The 15634-nt window shown below is 46.9% G+C and overlaps 1 protein-coding gene across 1 annotated transcript; it reads left to right on the forward strand.

Moving 5' to 3' along the window:
• The first annotated feature begins 11013 nt into the window (after nucleotides 1-11013).
• Nucleotides 11014-15393, forward strand: Rps5 (ribosomal protein S5). Its single transcript, XM_050130956.1, has 6 exons — nucleotides 11014-11176; nucleotides 11931-12039; nucleotides 14081-14290; nucleotides 14419-14547; nucleotides 15100-15198; nucleotides 15277-15393. Exons 2-6 carry the CDS (start codon nucleotides 11932-11934, stop codon nucleotides 15343-15345), a joined length of 615 nt encoding a protein of 204 aa, XP_049986913.1. The 5' UTR covers nucleotides 11014-11176; nucleotide 11931; the 3' UTR covers nucleotides 15346-15393.
• Nucleotides 15394-15634: the final 241 nt, after the last annotated feature.

The raw sequence follows: 15634 nt of genomic DNA on the forward strand, positions 1-15634 counted from the left end.
GCCACCACCGCCCGGCTCAAATAAAAATATTTTTAAAAAAGAATTTTGAAAACTATAAAAAGAAGAGCGACAATTTCAGGAGAAGCTGAAGAAAGTACAGTCTCCAGGTGAATGGAAGTCACCATCTTGAATCTCGTGCTTGGTTTCCCTAGTAACACACGCTGTCTTCATCTCTGAGGTGCTGCAAGACAATGTGCCTGTCGTCTTACATCACGTCACACTCGCCACAACAGCAAACAGGAAACTGCTCCTGGGCACTTGGGCGGTCTTTTTTGTTTGTTTGTTTTTGCTGGCTTTTTGAAAGTCTCCCTCCTTAGCTTCTGCTAGCCTCACGCTCACCATGATCCCGCCACAGCCTCCTAAACACTGTGACGAGGCATGCATCTCCATGGCAGGCTCTGGATATTGGCTGTTTTAGTTTATGTTTTATTTATTTTATTTTACATTTATTTATTTAGCAGGAGCAAGGGCATGCACACTAACATGTCCTGGAGCACCCCAAGAGGCAGAGGACAACTTGTGAGAGTTGATTCTCTCCTTCTACTATGTGGGTTTGGGCGATCAAACTCAGGTCATCGGGCCTGGTGCTGAGTCCCTTCACCTGCTAAATCATCTTACCAATATCCATCTCTCTTTGGAGCAGGGAAGGCCACAACCATTGTCCCTGGTTTTTATGTTTGGGACTCAAACATTTGATGCTAGTCCTACATTTTTAGTATTGTTTACTCCCGTGTCCTGAATAAAAGCAAATGAATTTATATATTTTATATATATAATGTACGTGTGTGTGTGTGTGTGTGTGTGTGTATCTGTGGTTCTCAACATGGGGACAGTTCTATCTTCTAGGGAGCAATTGCCCATGTCTGGAGATATGAGGCTGTGGTGATACAACACTACTTGTATTTTGCTTCTGAAAGCCAGAGATACTGCTAAGCATCCTGAAATGCACAGGAAAGGTCTAGCCATAAATGCAACGTGCCAAGTTAAAGAAACCCAGTGAGGACCTGGGGTACGGGTTATTTGGCAGAATGTTTGCCTAGCACACAATAAAACCCTAGATCCCATACTTAGGTGGAAAAGGAAGCAGGAGAATCAGAAGTACAAGGTCAGCCTCAGCTTCATAGTGAGTTTGAGACCAGACCAGGCTACCCAAGTCTGTCCCAATAAGACCTAAATATAAGTAAGGATGGGGTTGTGAGTAGAGTTCAGTTGGTAGAGTACTTGCCTAGAATGTACAGTTCAATCCCCAGCACTGCATAAAGTAGGGCATGGTAACATGTGCCTGTAATTCCAGCCCTCAGGAGATAGAGGGAGGAAGATTAGAAGTCAAGATTATTGTTCTATCAGTCTATAAAGTGATAGCCATGCTTTTGATTTCAAATGAGTAAGTTTAAGCAAAAGAATCGTGGATGTTAGGCCTCAAACTCGGGACAAATGGCTATTTAACATACCAAAGTATATTCTAGTTGCAGGCTCCCCTAGCATCTCTCAGTACCTGTTCTAGTCACCCTGGCTAGCATACCCAGCCTCCTACACTGAACTCTCTAGCCCAGGGAATGATCTGGACGTCCCCTCCCCCAGCTTCCCTGATTCCCATAAAATCTCAGCCATTTTGTCCCCTGGCCCTTTTATCTTTGTGCTCTTGGTCTCTGGGTTCCCAAGTACTCTTTTTGTTCTCTCTCTTCTCCCTCCCCCTACCTCCTAGCATGTCCCAGTTTAGTCTGGACCCTTCCAGATGCTCTGGCTGTTTTCTCCCTCATATCTACAATGAAGTCCTTCTCCTCAACCATACCTAGGAGTGATCATGTCCTCATTTTTATTCTTCATTCATCTGGTGCTAAAACCCAGACATGGCATAGATGGGATCCCTTCCACGGGACTCAGCTTCTCTGAACCAAGCTCCTGATCCGACTCCCCTAAGGCAAGTACATATCACTTGTTTCTATTGGCTTCTACCACAACTATATTTGACTCCAAATTCTAGACAGAGTCCACCTCTTTAGCTGCTTCTTGCCTCCACCTGCTCTAACCATTTGCCTTTTCTTGCCTATTTGTGTTAGTAAAGTGTCGGGCTGGAGAGATGGCTCAGAGGTTAAGAGAGACTCTGCTCTCTCCCAGAGATCCTGAGTTCAATTCCCAGCAACCACATGGTGGCTCACCGCACAACCATCTGTAATGAGGTCTAGTGCCCTGTCTTGATGTGCAGGCACACATGCAAGCAGAACACAGTAAAGTAAATGTCCTCTCTCTACCTCCTGGAGTGACCTATGCCCTCTGTGGGCATCTCAAGCCTCCTAAACCCCAAGGTCCCACAATGTGGGCAACTCCTCTATTTACTATGACCCTCCTCTCTCCCTTCTTGGATTTGACCAACATTCCACCCTTCCTGCCCCCACCCCAACACTGATGCCCCAGTTTCAGCAGGAAGTAGTCCTTTATCATCAACAAAGGGTTGGAGTGTGAGGTCTCACTCAGTACTTGTGGTTCCTCCAGCATTCCTCACCCCACTCTTACCCTTACCTCTCCCTCCCGGGGCAGGGCTGCTTCTTCCCTTTCCCCAGTCTGACCCCTATGTAATCAGCCAGTTTGGACATGCAGTTTCTTGGTGTTTTTGGTCTCTGGATTCCAAGTACTCTTTGCTCCCTCTCTCTCTCTCTCTCTCCTTCCTCTCTCACAGCACCCCACCTCCTCTCATGGCCCAGTTCACTGTGGACCCTTCCAGATGCCTATGGCTGAAATCACCCCCATATTTACAATAAGCCTTCTCCATCATACCTAGAAGCAGTCATGTCCTCATTTTTTTATTCAGTGAGTAGCAGAGAGAAGCATCAGATAGATAACATCATCAACCTGAGTGTTCAGAACATCCTGGAGAGGCAACTTAAGTAGCCTGATTGGAAGAGCAAAGGAAAGGTAATACCATCAAACTGGAGGTTTACAAACATCCCCAAAACTCAACTAGGGAGTGCCCTGCTGAAACCATTATGCTTGGAATTTCTAACTGGAAAATTCAGAAGAGCAGAGTACTCTCCACGGACACTTTCTGTCTCTCATTCCCACATATGCACATTTTATATCATGGGATAAACAATAATAATATAGACTGGAAATATTTTACTGTCTCTTTTGTTTTTCCATTGTTTTATTTATTTTGGTTTCTGAGACAGGGTCTTACTATGCACCCCTGCCTGGCATGGAACTCATCATGTAGACCAGGCTGGCCTCCAACTCAACAAAGATCTTCTGGCATCTGCCTCTGGAGTGCTGGGATTAAAGGCGTTTGCCACCACACCTAGTAATACAATATTTTTATTGTTGTTTGTTTTGTTTTTGTTTTTTGAGACAGAGTTCCTCTGTAGCTTTGGCTGTCCTGGAACTTGCTCTGTAAACCAGACTGTCTTCGAACTCACAGAGATCCACCTGCCTCTGCCTCCTGAGTACTGGGATTAAAAGCGTGTACCACCTCCACTCTGAAACCATGTTCTTAATACCTATACCCTTACAGACCTAGGAGTACAGCCTGCACCAGGATAGGGCTTTAGAGGACACATGACATAAACATGCTTGGCCTGAAGTCAAAGGGCCATCTTGGCTGTTCTGTCAAGCCCACATCTAAGTGAGCTAAAACAGCACATAAAAGGCCAGCAAGATAACTTAGTGTTTAAAAAAAATTGCTGCCGAGCCTGACAACCTGAGTTAAATCCCTAGAACCTACATAATGGAAGGAGAGAATTCAACTTCCCCCAAGTTGTCCTCTGACCTCCACATATGCCTCCCTATAAGCAAATAAAAAAGTAAATATTTAAAAAACCCTGCATTTTAAGAGCTGGAGGAATGGCTCAGAGATTAAGAACACTGACAGCTCTTCCAGAGGTCCTGAGTTCAATTCCACATGGTGACTCACAACCATCTGGTGCCCTTTTCTAGCATGTAGGCATATATGCTAGCAGAACACTGTATACATAAAAAAATAAATCTTTAAAAAACCCTGCATTTTGCCAGGAGGTGGTGGTGCACGCCTTTAATCCCAGCACTCGGGAGGCAGAGGCAGAGGCAGGTGAATGTCTTTAAATTCGAGGCCAGATTAGTCTAAAGAGTGAGTTCCAGGACAAGCAAAGGTTGTTACATGGAGAAACCCTGCTTGGAAAAACAAAACAAAAAACAAATTTTAAAAAATTATATTAAAAAACAGAACATGACAATTTTCCAATATAAGGTACATTAGAATCACTCTTGGCTACATATTGATGAGAAGATTCTGCTTCAGAGAAACAATAATCAAAAACAAAGGTAGGTCACTTGCCAGTGATGGCAGTTAATTAAAACATACATGTGAACATTTGGTATATGCCTGCAGGATATACAGCACCATCCTATGGGGCTGTGGCTGTAGCCCTGTGGTAGAGGGTTTGCCTCCATGCATAAGGCTCCGGATGCCATCCCCAGGACTCAAAATAAGTAAACAAATAAAGATACCAGGCATGATCCTGGAGGAACAACTCCTCTTCCTGGGATCCTAGACCCAACTGGGAGAGTCAGCCTCCAACAAAATGAATATTCAGATGACTGAGAAAATCAAATACACTTCCAAAGTAGAGGTTCTGGAGGCTTGGAAATCAGTCACTAGGGCCCTGCTATGGAACAGACTAAATCCCTCACACCAAGCCGACAGACTACAGCACTCCATCCCTTTAAAGTTGAGGCAAAATGGGCTTAGAGAGACGAACCCACATCAGCAGGGCCTGCAACCAAATTCTGAAGATCTAGAGTTAAGATCTTCAAACACCCCTGAGCCTGAGTGCCCAGAGTTCCTATGGGCTTTACTGGTGGCGGTGATGAAAATGGAACTCAAGGCCTTGTGCACGCTTGAACAAGTGCTCTACCACCGAGCCACGCCTCTGCCTCGCACGAGTAGATTTTTTTTTTTTTTTATTGATTTTTCGAGACAGGGTTTCTCCGTAGCTTTTGGTTCCTGTCCTGGATCTAGCTCTTGTAGACCAGGCTGACCTCGAACTCAAAGAGATCCACCTGTCTCTGCCTCCCCAGTGCTGGGATTAAAGGCATGCGCCACCACCACCCGGCGCACTGGTAGATTTTAAGCAGGCATTCCACCACTGAGATTCATCCCCAGCCAATGTCATTCTTCACCCCAATATTCCAGTAGAGTGTGGGGGTGGGACTTGATTCCATTTGCCATCACCACCCCAGTAACAAACATTCCTCCTATCATTTCCCGGTACCACTGAGCCACCCTGCATGTGGTCCCAATTTACAGCGAAGGCAAATGAGCAACCAGTGAGCGCACCTGTGTTGTGTGAACTGTTTCTGGAGAGAGGTGACCAAACATCCACGCACTTCAGATAGGGCACGTGGCGGTTTGAATGTAACTGGCCCCCATAATCTCATAGGGAATGGCACTATTAGGAGGTGTGGCTTTGTTGAAGTGGGTATGACCTTGTTGACTTGTCACTGTGGGGGTGGGCTTTCAGGTTTACTATGCTCAGGATACTGCCCAGTGAGTCACTCAACTTCCTGTTGCCTGCAAGATGTAGCACTCTCAGCCCTAGCAATGCATCTACCTGCACACCTCCCTGTTCCTCATCATAATAATGGACTGAAACTCTGAAACTGTAAGCAAGCCACCCCAATCAAATGTTTTCCTTTATAAGAGTTGCTGTGGTCATGGTGTCTCTTCACAATAAAAACCCTAACTAAAACAGGGTACCACCAACAAAAACAAAGGATTCCACAAAAGTAAAAAAAAGTAGAAGCTTGATAAAGCCATGAGTTTAACTGAAGCATGAGAAAATTATGCTACTAACTTGTTGAAGAAAATCTCTCTTTAAACCAAGCAGCCTATTAACTGTGTATAAATCCTCTAGGAGGAGAGTAGCCTCATAAAACACCCCCCCCCCATTTCCTTGGCAGAAAGAATCTCCTGATAATCATAGTTTCTAAGACAGTTTGAGGGCAATGGCCATGTTCTGCCCAGAGGATAGAACGCCACAGTTCTCTGCTTTGAAGTCCTTTTCCTATAATAAGGATGCCTCCCTCACATGGGAGGCCAGCTTTGGTAGGCCCAGAGCAGTGGGACTGCTCAGCTTGTCTACCATGGAGTCTACAAAACTGTGCGGGAGAAGCTGGAGGAGCTGGAGGAGGAACAGAGATGCCTGTCATTGGTTCATTCTTTGTTTTTAATTTTTTTTATTACATCTACTAATCTCTTGTGTGGGTATATGCAGAACCATTTCACCAAACCCATTTTGCTTGTTTGCATGTCTTTAAGATGTTTTTATTGTTGTGGGGAGGGATGCATATTCAACAGCATACATGTGAAGATCAGAGGACCATTTTGGGATAACTATCTCTTTCCACCTTTTTTTTTTCTCTAGACAGGGTTTCTCTGAGTTAACAGCCCTGGCAGCCCTGGAACTCACTCTGTAGACCAGGTTGGCCTTGAACTTGCAGAGACCCACCTTCCCCTGCTTCCTGCACCACCACCAGTCTTCTGAGGTTCAGGTGGCTCTTCCCACCTTCTTTTGAGGTAGGTTCTCTTGAGACTGCCACCACATGACTAATGCTCCTGTTTCCTCATCCCATCTCATTACAAATAATAACATGATTATGCAATATGCAGAATTTCCTTGGAAGAGGTTGTGGAACAGAGTAAATTCTTCCCTAGGTCCTGCCAGGTCTATTAAAAAAGGACCAAATTTAGGTGCCCACAGAGCTGTGGGAGATGCAGTGCAGGAGAGGACAGGCCAGGTGAGATAGGAGACTCCATGTTCTAGAGCCAGTCACCTCCACTCACAGGCCTTACCTTCTTCTGCTGACTAACCAGTACTTCATTTCTCTAGTCTGTCATGGCCACGTAAAATGGGATGTCTGTGTCATAATGTTGTCGTGAAGAGTAAATGATCTGATTCCTAGACTCCTAACGTCTACGTAGAGTCTGTAAAGGGTTTACCACAGGATGAGTCCAACTAGGATGGGGTCAGTGAATGAGGGGGGCTGGCAACCCAGACTGATGCCACAAAGCTGCCAGGAGTCCCTCTGAGTGAGGTGGAAGCAAAGGCCAATGAGACAGAGGTGGGTTTCTAAGGTATCTCAGTTTCCTGTGGCTGGTGGCTTGGAACAACAGTAATTTATTCTCTCAGAGTTCTGAAAGCCAGAAGTTCGAAAATCAAGGTATTGTAGGATCCTGTGCCCCACGGAGGCTGTAGGAAAGGATCTTTTCATACTAATTTCAACTTCTGGTGGTTGGTGGCACAGTCCTTTAATCCCAGCACTCAGGAGAGAGAGGCAAGCAGATCTGTGATTTGGAGGTTAGCCTGGTCTTCATGGTGAGCTCCAGCACAGCCAAGGCTACATAAAGAAACCCTCTCAAAACAAAAACAAAACAAAACACTAAACCATCTTCTGGTGGCTCCAGGTATTTCTTAGCTTGTTGGCTGCATCACTCCTATCTCTGTTTTGTGGCCAAATGGCCTTTCCTCATCCTCTCCTTCCTCCTCTTCTCCCCATCTCCTTCCTTCTTACTACTAAAATTCCTTCCAAGGGGAAGATGTAAGCTGTGTCTAATCAGTCTGCTAATGTTCCAATGGGAAAATGAAGGCTCACTCCACAGAAGTTCACTCTGCGGAACCAGTGTGAGTTACTGGGTTTCCTTACAAGGCACAGGTGATGGATGACTTACAGAGGTGTCACTACTCCACTGTCAACATCCCCCACCTGAAAAGTCTTTATTCAGCAGAGAGGATGGTTTCCCCATAGCTGCATAGACGGAGCCTCCCTCCCCTAGTCTTCCTGGCCTATAGAGTCTAGCCCCTCCAAAACCTCATGCAATTAAGGCTGCATACAACTATTTATGAGATCTTATGACACTTCCCAACTCTGAATGATGGAGTATAAACAGTCAAGTCTAGAATGTATAATATTTCTACAAGGGGCTCAGCTCAACTCCCCAAAATGGTGATTTCTTGGCTCTGAGGATGACCAAGCACAAGCACAATACCTCCCCACCCCCTTTTTCAAGAGATGGTGGCGCTACCAATTTCTTACTTGGTGGGCAAAGGTTTTGCCTCTTACAAAGGCTGCCATTGGATTTAAGGCCCATCTCAGTATCCAGACTGATTTCAACATGAGATCCTTCCATACATCCTAGTTCAAAAAGGGTACGTCCACAGTCTGACTGTAGAACAGGAACAGACCTTTCTGGGGGAGTGGAGCGCTATTCCATCTCCCTTGACAGCAAACGATAGCCAGGCCAGAGTGGACAGTGATGATGGGTTTGTCATGAACGCAAGGCCAAGTTTGGGACTCAGTAGGCCTGGACTGGTCTCTACCAGGTAGATGGACTTACCAATAGCCACACATTTCAAAGCAGGTGAAAATCAGCTTACTGATTTTAACAAACACCCATGGTATCATCAGCAAGAGCCAGAAGCCATCATAAGATAGAAAACTGTAGGAAGGCAGGAATGTAGCACTCTCCACAGATAGATTAACTAACTACACAACTGCCCTGATACCTTCCATGAGGGGGGTGTAACAGCCCCCCCCAGACCTTAGCACAACTGACTCCATGATGGAAAAACCATTCAGGTCATAAAACTCAGCACACAGACAGCACCACCTGCCAAAACAGAAACAAAGACTTAATCCCTCGAAGTCCATAGTTCCTGGAAAGTCTCTAAATGTTCTAACCTTGCTCTCTGGCTTCTGCAGTTCTGCTTCTGGCTAACTGTTCTTGTTAACTGAAGTGCGTCAACCCAGGATATAGCTTTTGTGCTTAAAAGCTCACCCTGAGGAAGGCTTGGGGCTACACTGGGATCCCAAACACACAGTGTTTAGTTACCAGCCGGCTAACAAAAACATTCTGTTGGCTTAAATCTGTGCCCAAGAACTCTTCTCTGATAGATTCCGCACAAGAGTAGGGAGGCAGAGGTAGGTGAATCTCTATGAGTTTGAGCCAACCCAGTCTACAGGGCGAGTTCTAGGACAGCCGAGGCTGCACAGAGAAACACTGTCTCAAGAAAACATTCAAAATCACGAATAACTCCAGTCCAGAGGATTGATCACCTTTTCTGGCCTCCTTGGACCCCCATGAATACATACTTGACTTACATATAAAAAGAAAGAAAGAAAGAAAGAAAGGAAGGAAGGAAGGAAGGAAGGAAGGAAGGAAGGAAGGAAGGAAGAAAGAAAGAAAAGAATTGTAGGGATACTTCAATCCCATCTTTTAAGAGGCAGAGATAGGCAGATCTGAGTTCAAGGCCAATCTGGTCTACACAGCAATTTGCAAGCTAGCCACAGCGACATAATGAGACTTTGTCTCAAAATACTAATAATAAGTCTAACCACTTTGGTTGTTATTTGAAATAGAATCTCGTGTGGCCCAAACTGACCTTAAACTCACTACATGGTAAAGGTTGGCCCTGAACTCTTGGTCCTCCTGCTTCTACTTCCCAAATGCTGGGGTGGCAGGTAGGTCCCACCACACCTGGCTTGAGCAAAGTGAATTTTACCTGTGCAAATCAATTTCTGAAGTGTTTCTCTTAACCTATGGGCCATATTCAGGAGCCCCTCACTTACCCTCTGCCACCTAGTAGGTAATTCTCATGAGGTCTCTAAAAATATCCACTATCAACCATTGTGGTGCAAGGAGAGCTTTCAAAGTAGGGTGACAGCCCATCGCAACCTGCCCATATGGGCTCAGCCTTAAAATCTGCAGCTCATTAGGCTGGCTCATTAGGTAAGATTCCTAACATTCCCTCATTTCCCTCCCTCCGCACACGTTCTGTGAGCACTGAAATCAAGAAAAAGAAACCTTATCCCACCAGACTCACTAAGAAGGTTCAGGGAGCTATCCGCTCCCACACCTGACCTATTCACAGAAACCATTTTAGGAGTAGGTGGGGAAGAGGATAGAGGCTTGTGTGGAGTAGTTAACTTATTTCTGTTTGGTGACTATTTCCCATTCTATCCTTAGGCCAAAAATGCAGAGATCAGCCTAGTTAAAAGAACATACATACCTGAGACTGGCAGGGGTGGCGTACGCCTTTAATGCCAGCACCAGGAAGGAAAAGGCAGGAGCTTCTCTGTGAGTTCAAGGCCAACCTGGTCTACAGAGTGACTTCCACCAGGACGGCCAAGGGGTGCACAGAAAAACCCTGTCTCACCGGGTGGTGGTGGCACACGCCTTTAATCCCAGCATTCGGAAGGCAGAGGCAGGTGGATCTCCGTGAGTTCGAGGCCAGCCTGGTCTACAAGAGCTAGTTCCAGGACAGGCACCAAAACTACAGAGAAACCCTGTCTCGAAAATAAAAAAATAAAATAAATTAAAAAAAAACTTTCTCGAAAAAGCAAAACAACAAAAAATATCCCTGGGAACGGGGAGTGAGTCTACAGGCAATGAGTCCCCATTATAAGCACCACGTCGTTAGTCGTTGGGTGTCACCCGAGAGATCCCAGGGGCTGACCATCTCACCACCCTCCAGAACTCCCCTCTGTGTAACCCTCCCCTGGGTGGGGTCACACAGCTGCTGATTGGCGGCTAAGTGTCGAGTCTGGGATTGGACCTGAGAAAAGAGCCCCGGACAAGAGAAGTCAGAGTATTAAGACGGAAGTGGTCCCATACCGGAAGCCTGGGACTCGCAGGGCAAGGCTCGCCCGGAGGGTAGAGGGTGGAGCCGGTGCTTGCAAACCCGGATCAGCGGTTACCACCGAACCCGACCCCACTATTTTGGCAAGAACTACTGAGCCGAGCTGGCTGCCTTAGCTAGGAACCCACGGCCCATGGCGCCTTGGTTTCGCAGCCCGTTTGCTGTGAGCGTGGAATGCCCTTTTAAGATATGGCGGCCTTCGTTTCGTGGACGTTTCTGCGCATGTGTACCGACTCAAGCTTAGCAAATATTTCAGACATCCGCCAGAAGACGGTCGTGGAGCTGTTTCTAAAAGTGCACATGCTCTGTGCGGCTCAAAGGGCACGTCTCATCCTAACTCCGGATTGGTCCATGAGCACATTTATTCCTTTGCGCATGCGTCCCTGCCTCTGACCCGGAAGTTTTTGCTTCACTTAAAAGCGCCGGCCCGCTGCGCGCGGCCTCTTCCTGTCTGTGCTAGGACGGCGCGTGGTCCACGCCGAGCGACCGAGAAGCCCGGTCTGCGCCCTCAGGTGAGGCTGCGAGGGGACCGGAGTTCCGAAGAGACGGCCTTGTGTGTTCTGAGGGACATTTGGGGACCCGCAGGCGGGACCCGAGGCTTGGGCCTTCCCGTTTGGACCTCACCTCTTCCCCCATCGGAAAAGTGTCCAGGAAACTCGCGCGGGCCGGGTTACTCCTCGCCTCCAGTTTGTACAGTATTGACCCCGAACTTTTCGAACTTTTAACACTCGGGGCCCTAGGGGAATTACTTGGATTCTAGAATTATATAGCAACCCGAAATCTAGTTTCGCGATGATCCTTTTGCTCGGTGCACATTTTTTTTCTCGATAATAGCCTTTAGCTTCTCCACAGAGTTAGACAAGGATTGAAACATTGGTACTGATTATTTCTTGGGGTTCATACTGTGGTCCTTATTCCTTTATTTTACTGATGAAACTCTGAAAGCATTTCGTTGCTTTATAAATGTACGGGATAGGTGCCGGTAGGTACCTGCATGGCTTCTTGAGCTATCCAACTGGATTCCGTGTACCAGCTGTTTAGCTTGGTGACTGTCGCGACTTAGACCTTGGGTTCCGGAGTAAAGAGCAGGTTCTTCCTACAACTCAGTGGTTTTCCTAGGTTTGGAGAGATGGTCAAAGCTTTCTGGGTCCCATTTTAACTTCTCAGTTTTCCACAAAGTGGCGATTACTCTCACCAGCTGGCGGGAATGTGACTGTTATAGGACGGCCGAGCAGTAACGGTTTCTTGTCATTATCCTGTCCCCAGAATGACTGAGTGGGAGACAGCCACACCTGCCGTGGCAGAGACCCCAGACATCAAGCTCTTCGGGAAATGGAGCACTGATGATGTGCAAATCAACGATATTTCTCTGCAGGTAAAGGAACTCGGTGGTCTTCTTGGCTTTGGGTTGGGAGCAGATGTGGAGTCTTCCAGTTCAGAAAAAGACGTGACACCTAGGTTGAAATCAGTTTATGTTTACAATTAGGTAGAAGAACAATAAGTGAACGGCCACATATATGCCTTATTATAACCTGTACCACCAGTTGTTACAATGTGTTGCAATTTTCTTTATTTCTTTTTTTATTTCCAAGTCCATTGGCTTTTGAGACAGGGTCTCGGGTATGTGGCCCTGGCTGGCTTGGAACCCTTAAAGATCTTCCTGCCTCTTCCCCAAGTGCTGTGACTAAAGGCATGTGTCACTACATCTGGCTTGGTATCATTTTGCATTTATACATTCAGTTGGCAGGTATCCTCTGTTGAAAAAAACCACTTTTAACCAACTGAACAGTGTTGGCATCCTTGACAAAGTCAGTTGGTAAGCTGGGTGTGGTGGTGCGTGCCTGTATTGCTGTGCACAGGCTGCAGAAAGAGGATTTTGAGTACCAGGCCAGTTGGAGCTCCATAGTGAGGTGTCCCCTATTCTCCCCTCCCCCAAAATATCAGTTGGCTTACGGGTGTGTGGGTATTATTTAGTGCGGTGTTAGTAGAGGTGCGAATTTAGTTGTGCTGTTGAGACAGTCTCATTGTTCAGGCTGGCCTGAAAGCCCTCATCTGCCTACATGCAGCGATTTAAGGTATATACCACCACACCCAGTTTTACACACTGCTGGAAATTGAACCCAGGGTTTTGTGCGTGCAAGTCAAGCCCTCTACTGACTTCAGGTACATCCTTAGGCCCAATTGTCCCTTTTGTTAACTTCTAAAGATGCCACAGAATGAGGCTGTGTGGTGGCTCTGCTTGTAAAGACAGTTACTGCTAAGCCTAACAACATAGGCTTAACCCTTGGAGTCCACAGGCAGAGGAGAGAACTGACAGCTGTAAATTGTCCTCCAGCTTTCACAAACAGCATGGACAAACTAAAGGAGAAACGTACACAATAGAACCCAGGCATTATATCTAAAGCGTATTCAGGCTTGTTGGTGGGTCTTTGTGAGTTTGTTTGGGGAGGTCTGCAATCTTATATTTGCTATGCTGTTGGGGATTGAACTCCGGGAGTTTTCACATGCTGGGCCAACTACCACCCAACTGCAGTGTGTGTCTACCCAAGAACTGCTTAGGTAAGAGGTGAAATTGTAAATGTATTTTGATTCACAGGTCACATTGAATCTCAATTTTTTGTTTTGTTTTGTTTTTGAAAGAGAAACACAGTCTTACTATGTAGTTGTTGCCTGGAATTCCCCATGTGGCCCAGAATAATCTACCAAGTGCTGGTGTGCTGTCAGGTGTCATAGTGCACAGGACAGCCTTCCCCTCGCTCAGGGTGTTTGCTCCAGAGTATCAAAATTACCTCAAGCCCGTGGCACATGCCTTTTAAAGCCCAACACTCAGGAGGATCTTGACCTACATAGTGGATTTCAGGCCATCTAGGGCTACACAGACTATGTCTCCAAAAAAGAGGGGTGGGATGCTTTTGTTTGTTTTGGATAAAATGCCCATAAGTGATTCTATTTTCTGTATCTTAGTGTTTTGTCTGAGGGAGTCAGATCTGCTGGAGTTACAGTTGTGAGCTGTCATGTGTGTGCTGAGAATTGACCTTGGATTCTTTAGAAGAGCAACCAATACTTTTAAATGCTGAGACATCTCCCCAGCCTCCATAATATGCAAAACTTAAATTCCTTTAAAAGTACCTTCCCTCTTTTTTGAGGCAAGGTTCACGATGTAAGCTGGTTTTGAACTGCTAGGGATCCTCTTTGCTCCTGAATGTTGGGATGTAGAGGTGTGTGCCCAGTGGGGCAGCACTCTTCCCTTTTTGTGTGTGTGACTTAATCAGTCACTTGTTTGTTTTTTTTGCTCAAGGCTCACATTCCCAACCTGCTAGGGGAAGGCCATGCCTTGAGCCACTTCTCAGTCTCCTTTGATGCCCATCTGGGGGCTGGTCCCACCGCTGACTGTCCCTTCATCCTTTGCCACACAGGATTACATTGCTGTGAAGGAGAAGTATGCCAAGTACCTGCCCCACAGTGCCGGGCGGTATGCCGCCAAGCGCTTCCGCAAAGCCCAGTGCCCCATTGTGGAGCGCCTTACTAACTCCATGATGATGCACGGCCGCAACAACGGCAAGAAGCTCATGACTGTACGAATTGTGAAGCATGCCTTTGAGATCATCCACCTGCTCACTGGTGAGGTAAGACTGCCCTTGATTCATGCAAAACTTCACGGTACACATGCCCGATTCATCACCTATGACACTGCCGCCTTGTTTTGGGGGAAGTTGGGAATGGATGGCAGACTCATGGCCCCCCTTTCTGGCAGAACCCTCTGCAGGTCCTGGTGAATGCCATCATCAACAGTGGCCCCCGGGAAGACTCAACACGCATTGGGCGAGCCGGGACAGTGAGACGGCAGGCTGTGGATGTGTCGCCACTGCGCAGAGTGAATCAGGTGTGTCGGAGGCTTGTGAAGGGCTGGGGCAGGAACCACCAGCATGAGTGGGTGGAGTTCTCTCTTGAATGTTTTACCCAGAGCCTCACTTCCTCCAGGAAACCTTCCTGTATTTCTGCCCTGTAATGGGGCAGGTGGAGCCCCAGCCTTCCTAGGTCTGGTTCATCTCGTTGCTAGTCTATATAGTTTAACATGAGGTTTAGGTTTGTGGGGTTTTTTTTATAACCTTGATCCATTTCATTTATAAGCCTGTTGAGCAGTTGCACATTTCTGTAGTTACAGCTACTTGAGAGGACGGGATTGATTGCTTGATGCCTGAGCACCATGAAGTCAAGAGCATCTCACACTTTGCTGCCAGTTCTTAAGCCTCTTAGTAAGGGCCATGTTTTCTTTGCCCTCTGTGTGATCAGCATCTGGTAGAATGTCTGCTTCCTCGTATCTCATATCTGGGTGACAGCATATAGTGAAAGGCTAGCATCTGTACAGCTGGGTCCCAGATCATTGAGAGGACCTGGACCCTCTTGTGACCTGAGCCCTGCCTGTCTTTTCTAGGCCATCTGGCTGCTGTGCACAGGAGCTCGTGAGGCTGCTTTCCGCAACATCAAGACCATTGCTGAGTGCCTTGCAGATGAGCTCATCAATGCTGCCAAGGTGGGTTAGGGCACACGGGGTGGGTTGGACATCTGGGTGTTTGTCCACAATTCAGAGCTAACCACCTGTCCTTTGCAGGGCTCCTCCAACTCCTATGCCATCAAGAAGAAGGATGAACTGGAGCGTGTGGCCAAGTCTAACCGCTGATTTCCCAGCTGCTGCCTAATAAACTGTGTGCCCTTTGGGAAAGTTTCACCTGCCTGTGTGCTTGTCTGTCATTGAGGGGGTAGAGTGGGTGGCCTCCCATGGCCATAAGGGATACTCACCTTCCTGGTATTGTGTTTACCTGTGGAAATCTGATTTCCCTAGCTCTCAGGACTACTGCTGGTCACAGGGTGTAAGCCCAGTGCTGAGACCCAGCAAGTACTGGGGGTGCATGGGGCCCATTGCTCCTACCTTCAGTCTGACAGGTGTTAGTTTGATGGGTTGTGTTTCA

This window comes from Alexandromys fortis, unplaced genomic scaffold, assembly GCF_014885135.2.
Source record: "Alexandromys fortis isolate MF-2015 unplaced genomic scaffold, M_Fortis_MF-2015_v1.1 scaffold_339, whole genome shotgun sequence".
Classification (NCBI taxonomy): Eukaryota; Metazoa; Chordata; class Mammalia; order Rodentia; family Cricetidae; genus Alexandromys; species Alexandromys fortis.

What these genes read in the sequence shown, in the direction of transcription:
- Rps5 (XM_050130956.1), top strand. Translation starts at nt 11,932, where the DNA reads ATGACTGAGTGGGAGACAGCCACACCTGCCGTGGCAGAGACCCCAGAC. An exon ending in CACTGCGCAGAGTGAATCAG is followed by an intron (nt 14,548 to 15,099) that starts GTGTGTCGGAGG and finishes TGTCTTTTCTAG; the next exon opens with GCCATCTGGCTGCTGTGCAC. An exon ending in AGCTCATCAATGCTGCCAAG is followed by an intron (nt 15,199 to 15,276) that starts GTGGGTTAGGGC and finishes TGTCCTTTGCAG; the next exon opens with GGCTCCTCCAACTCCTATGC.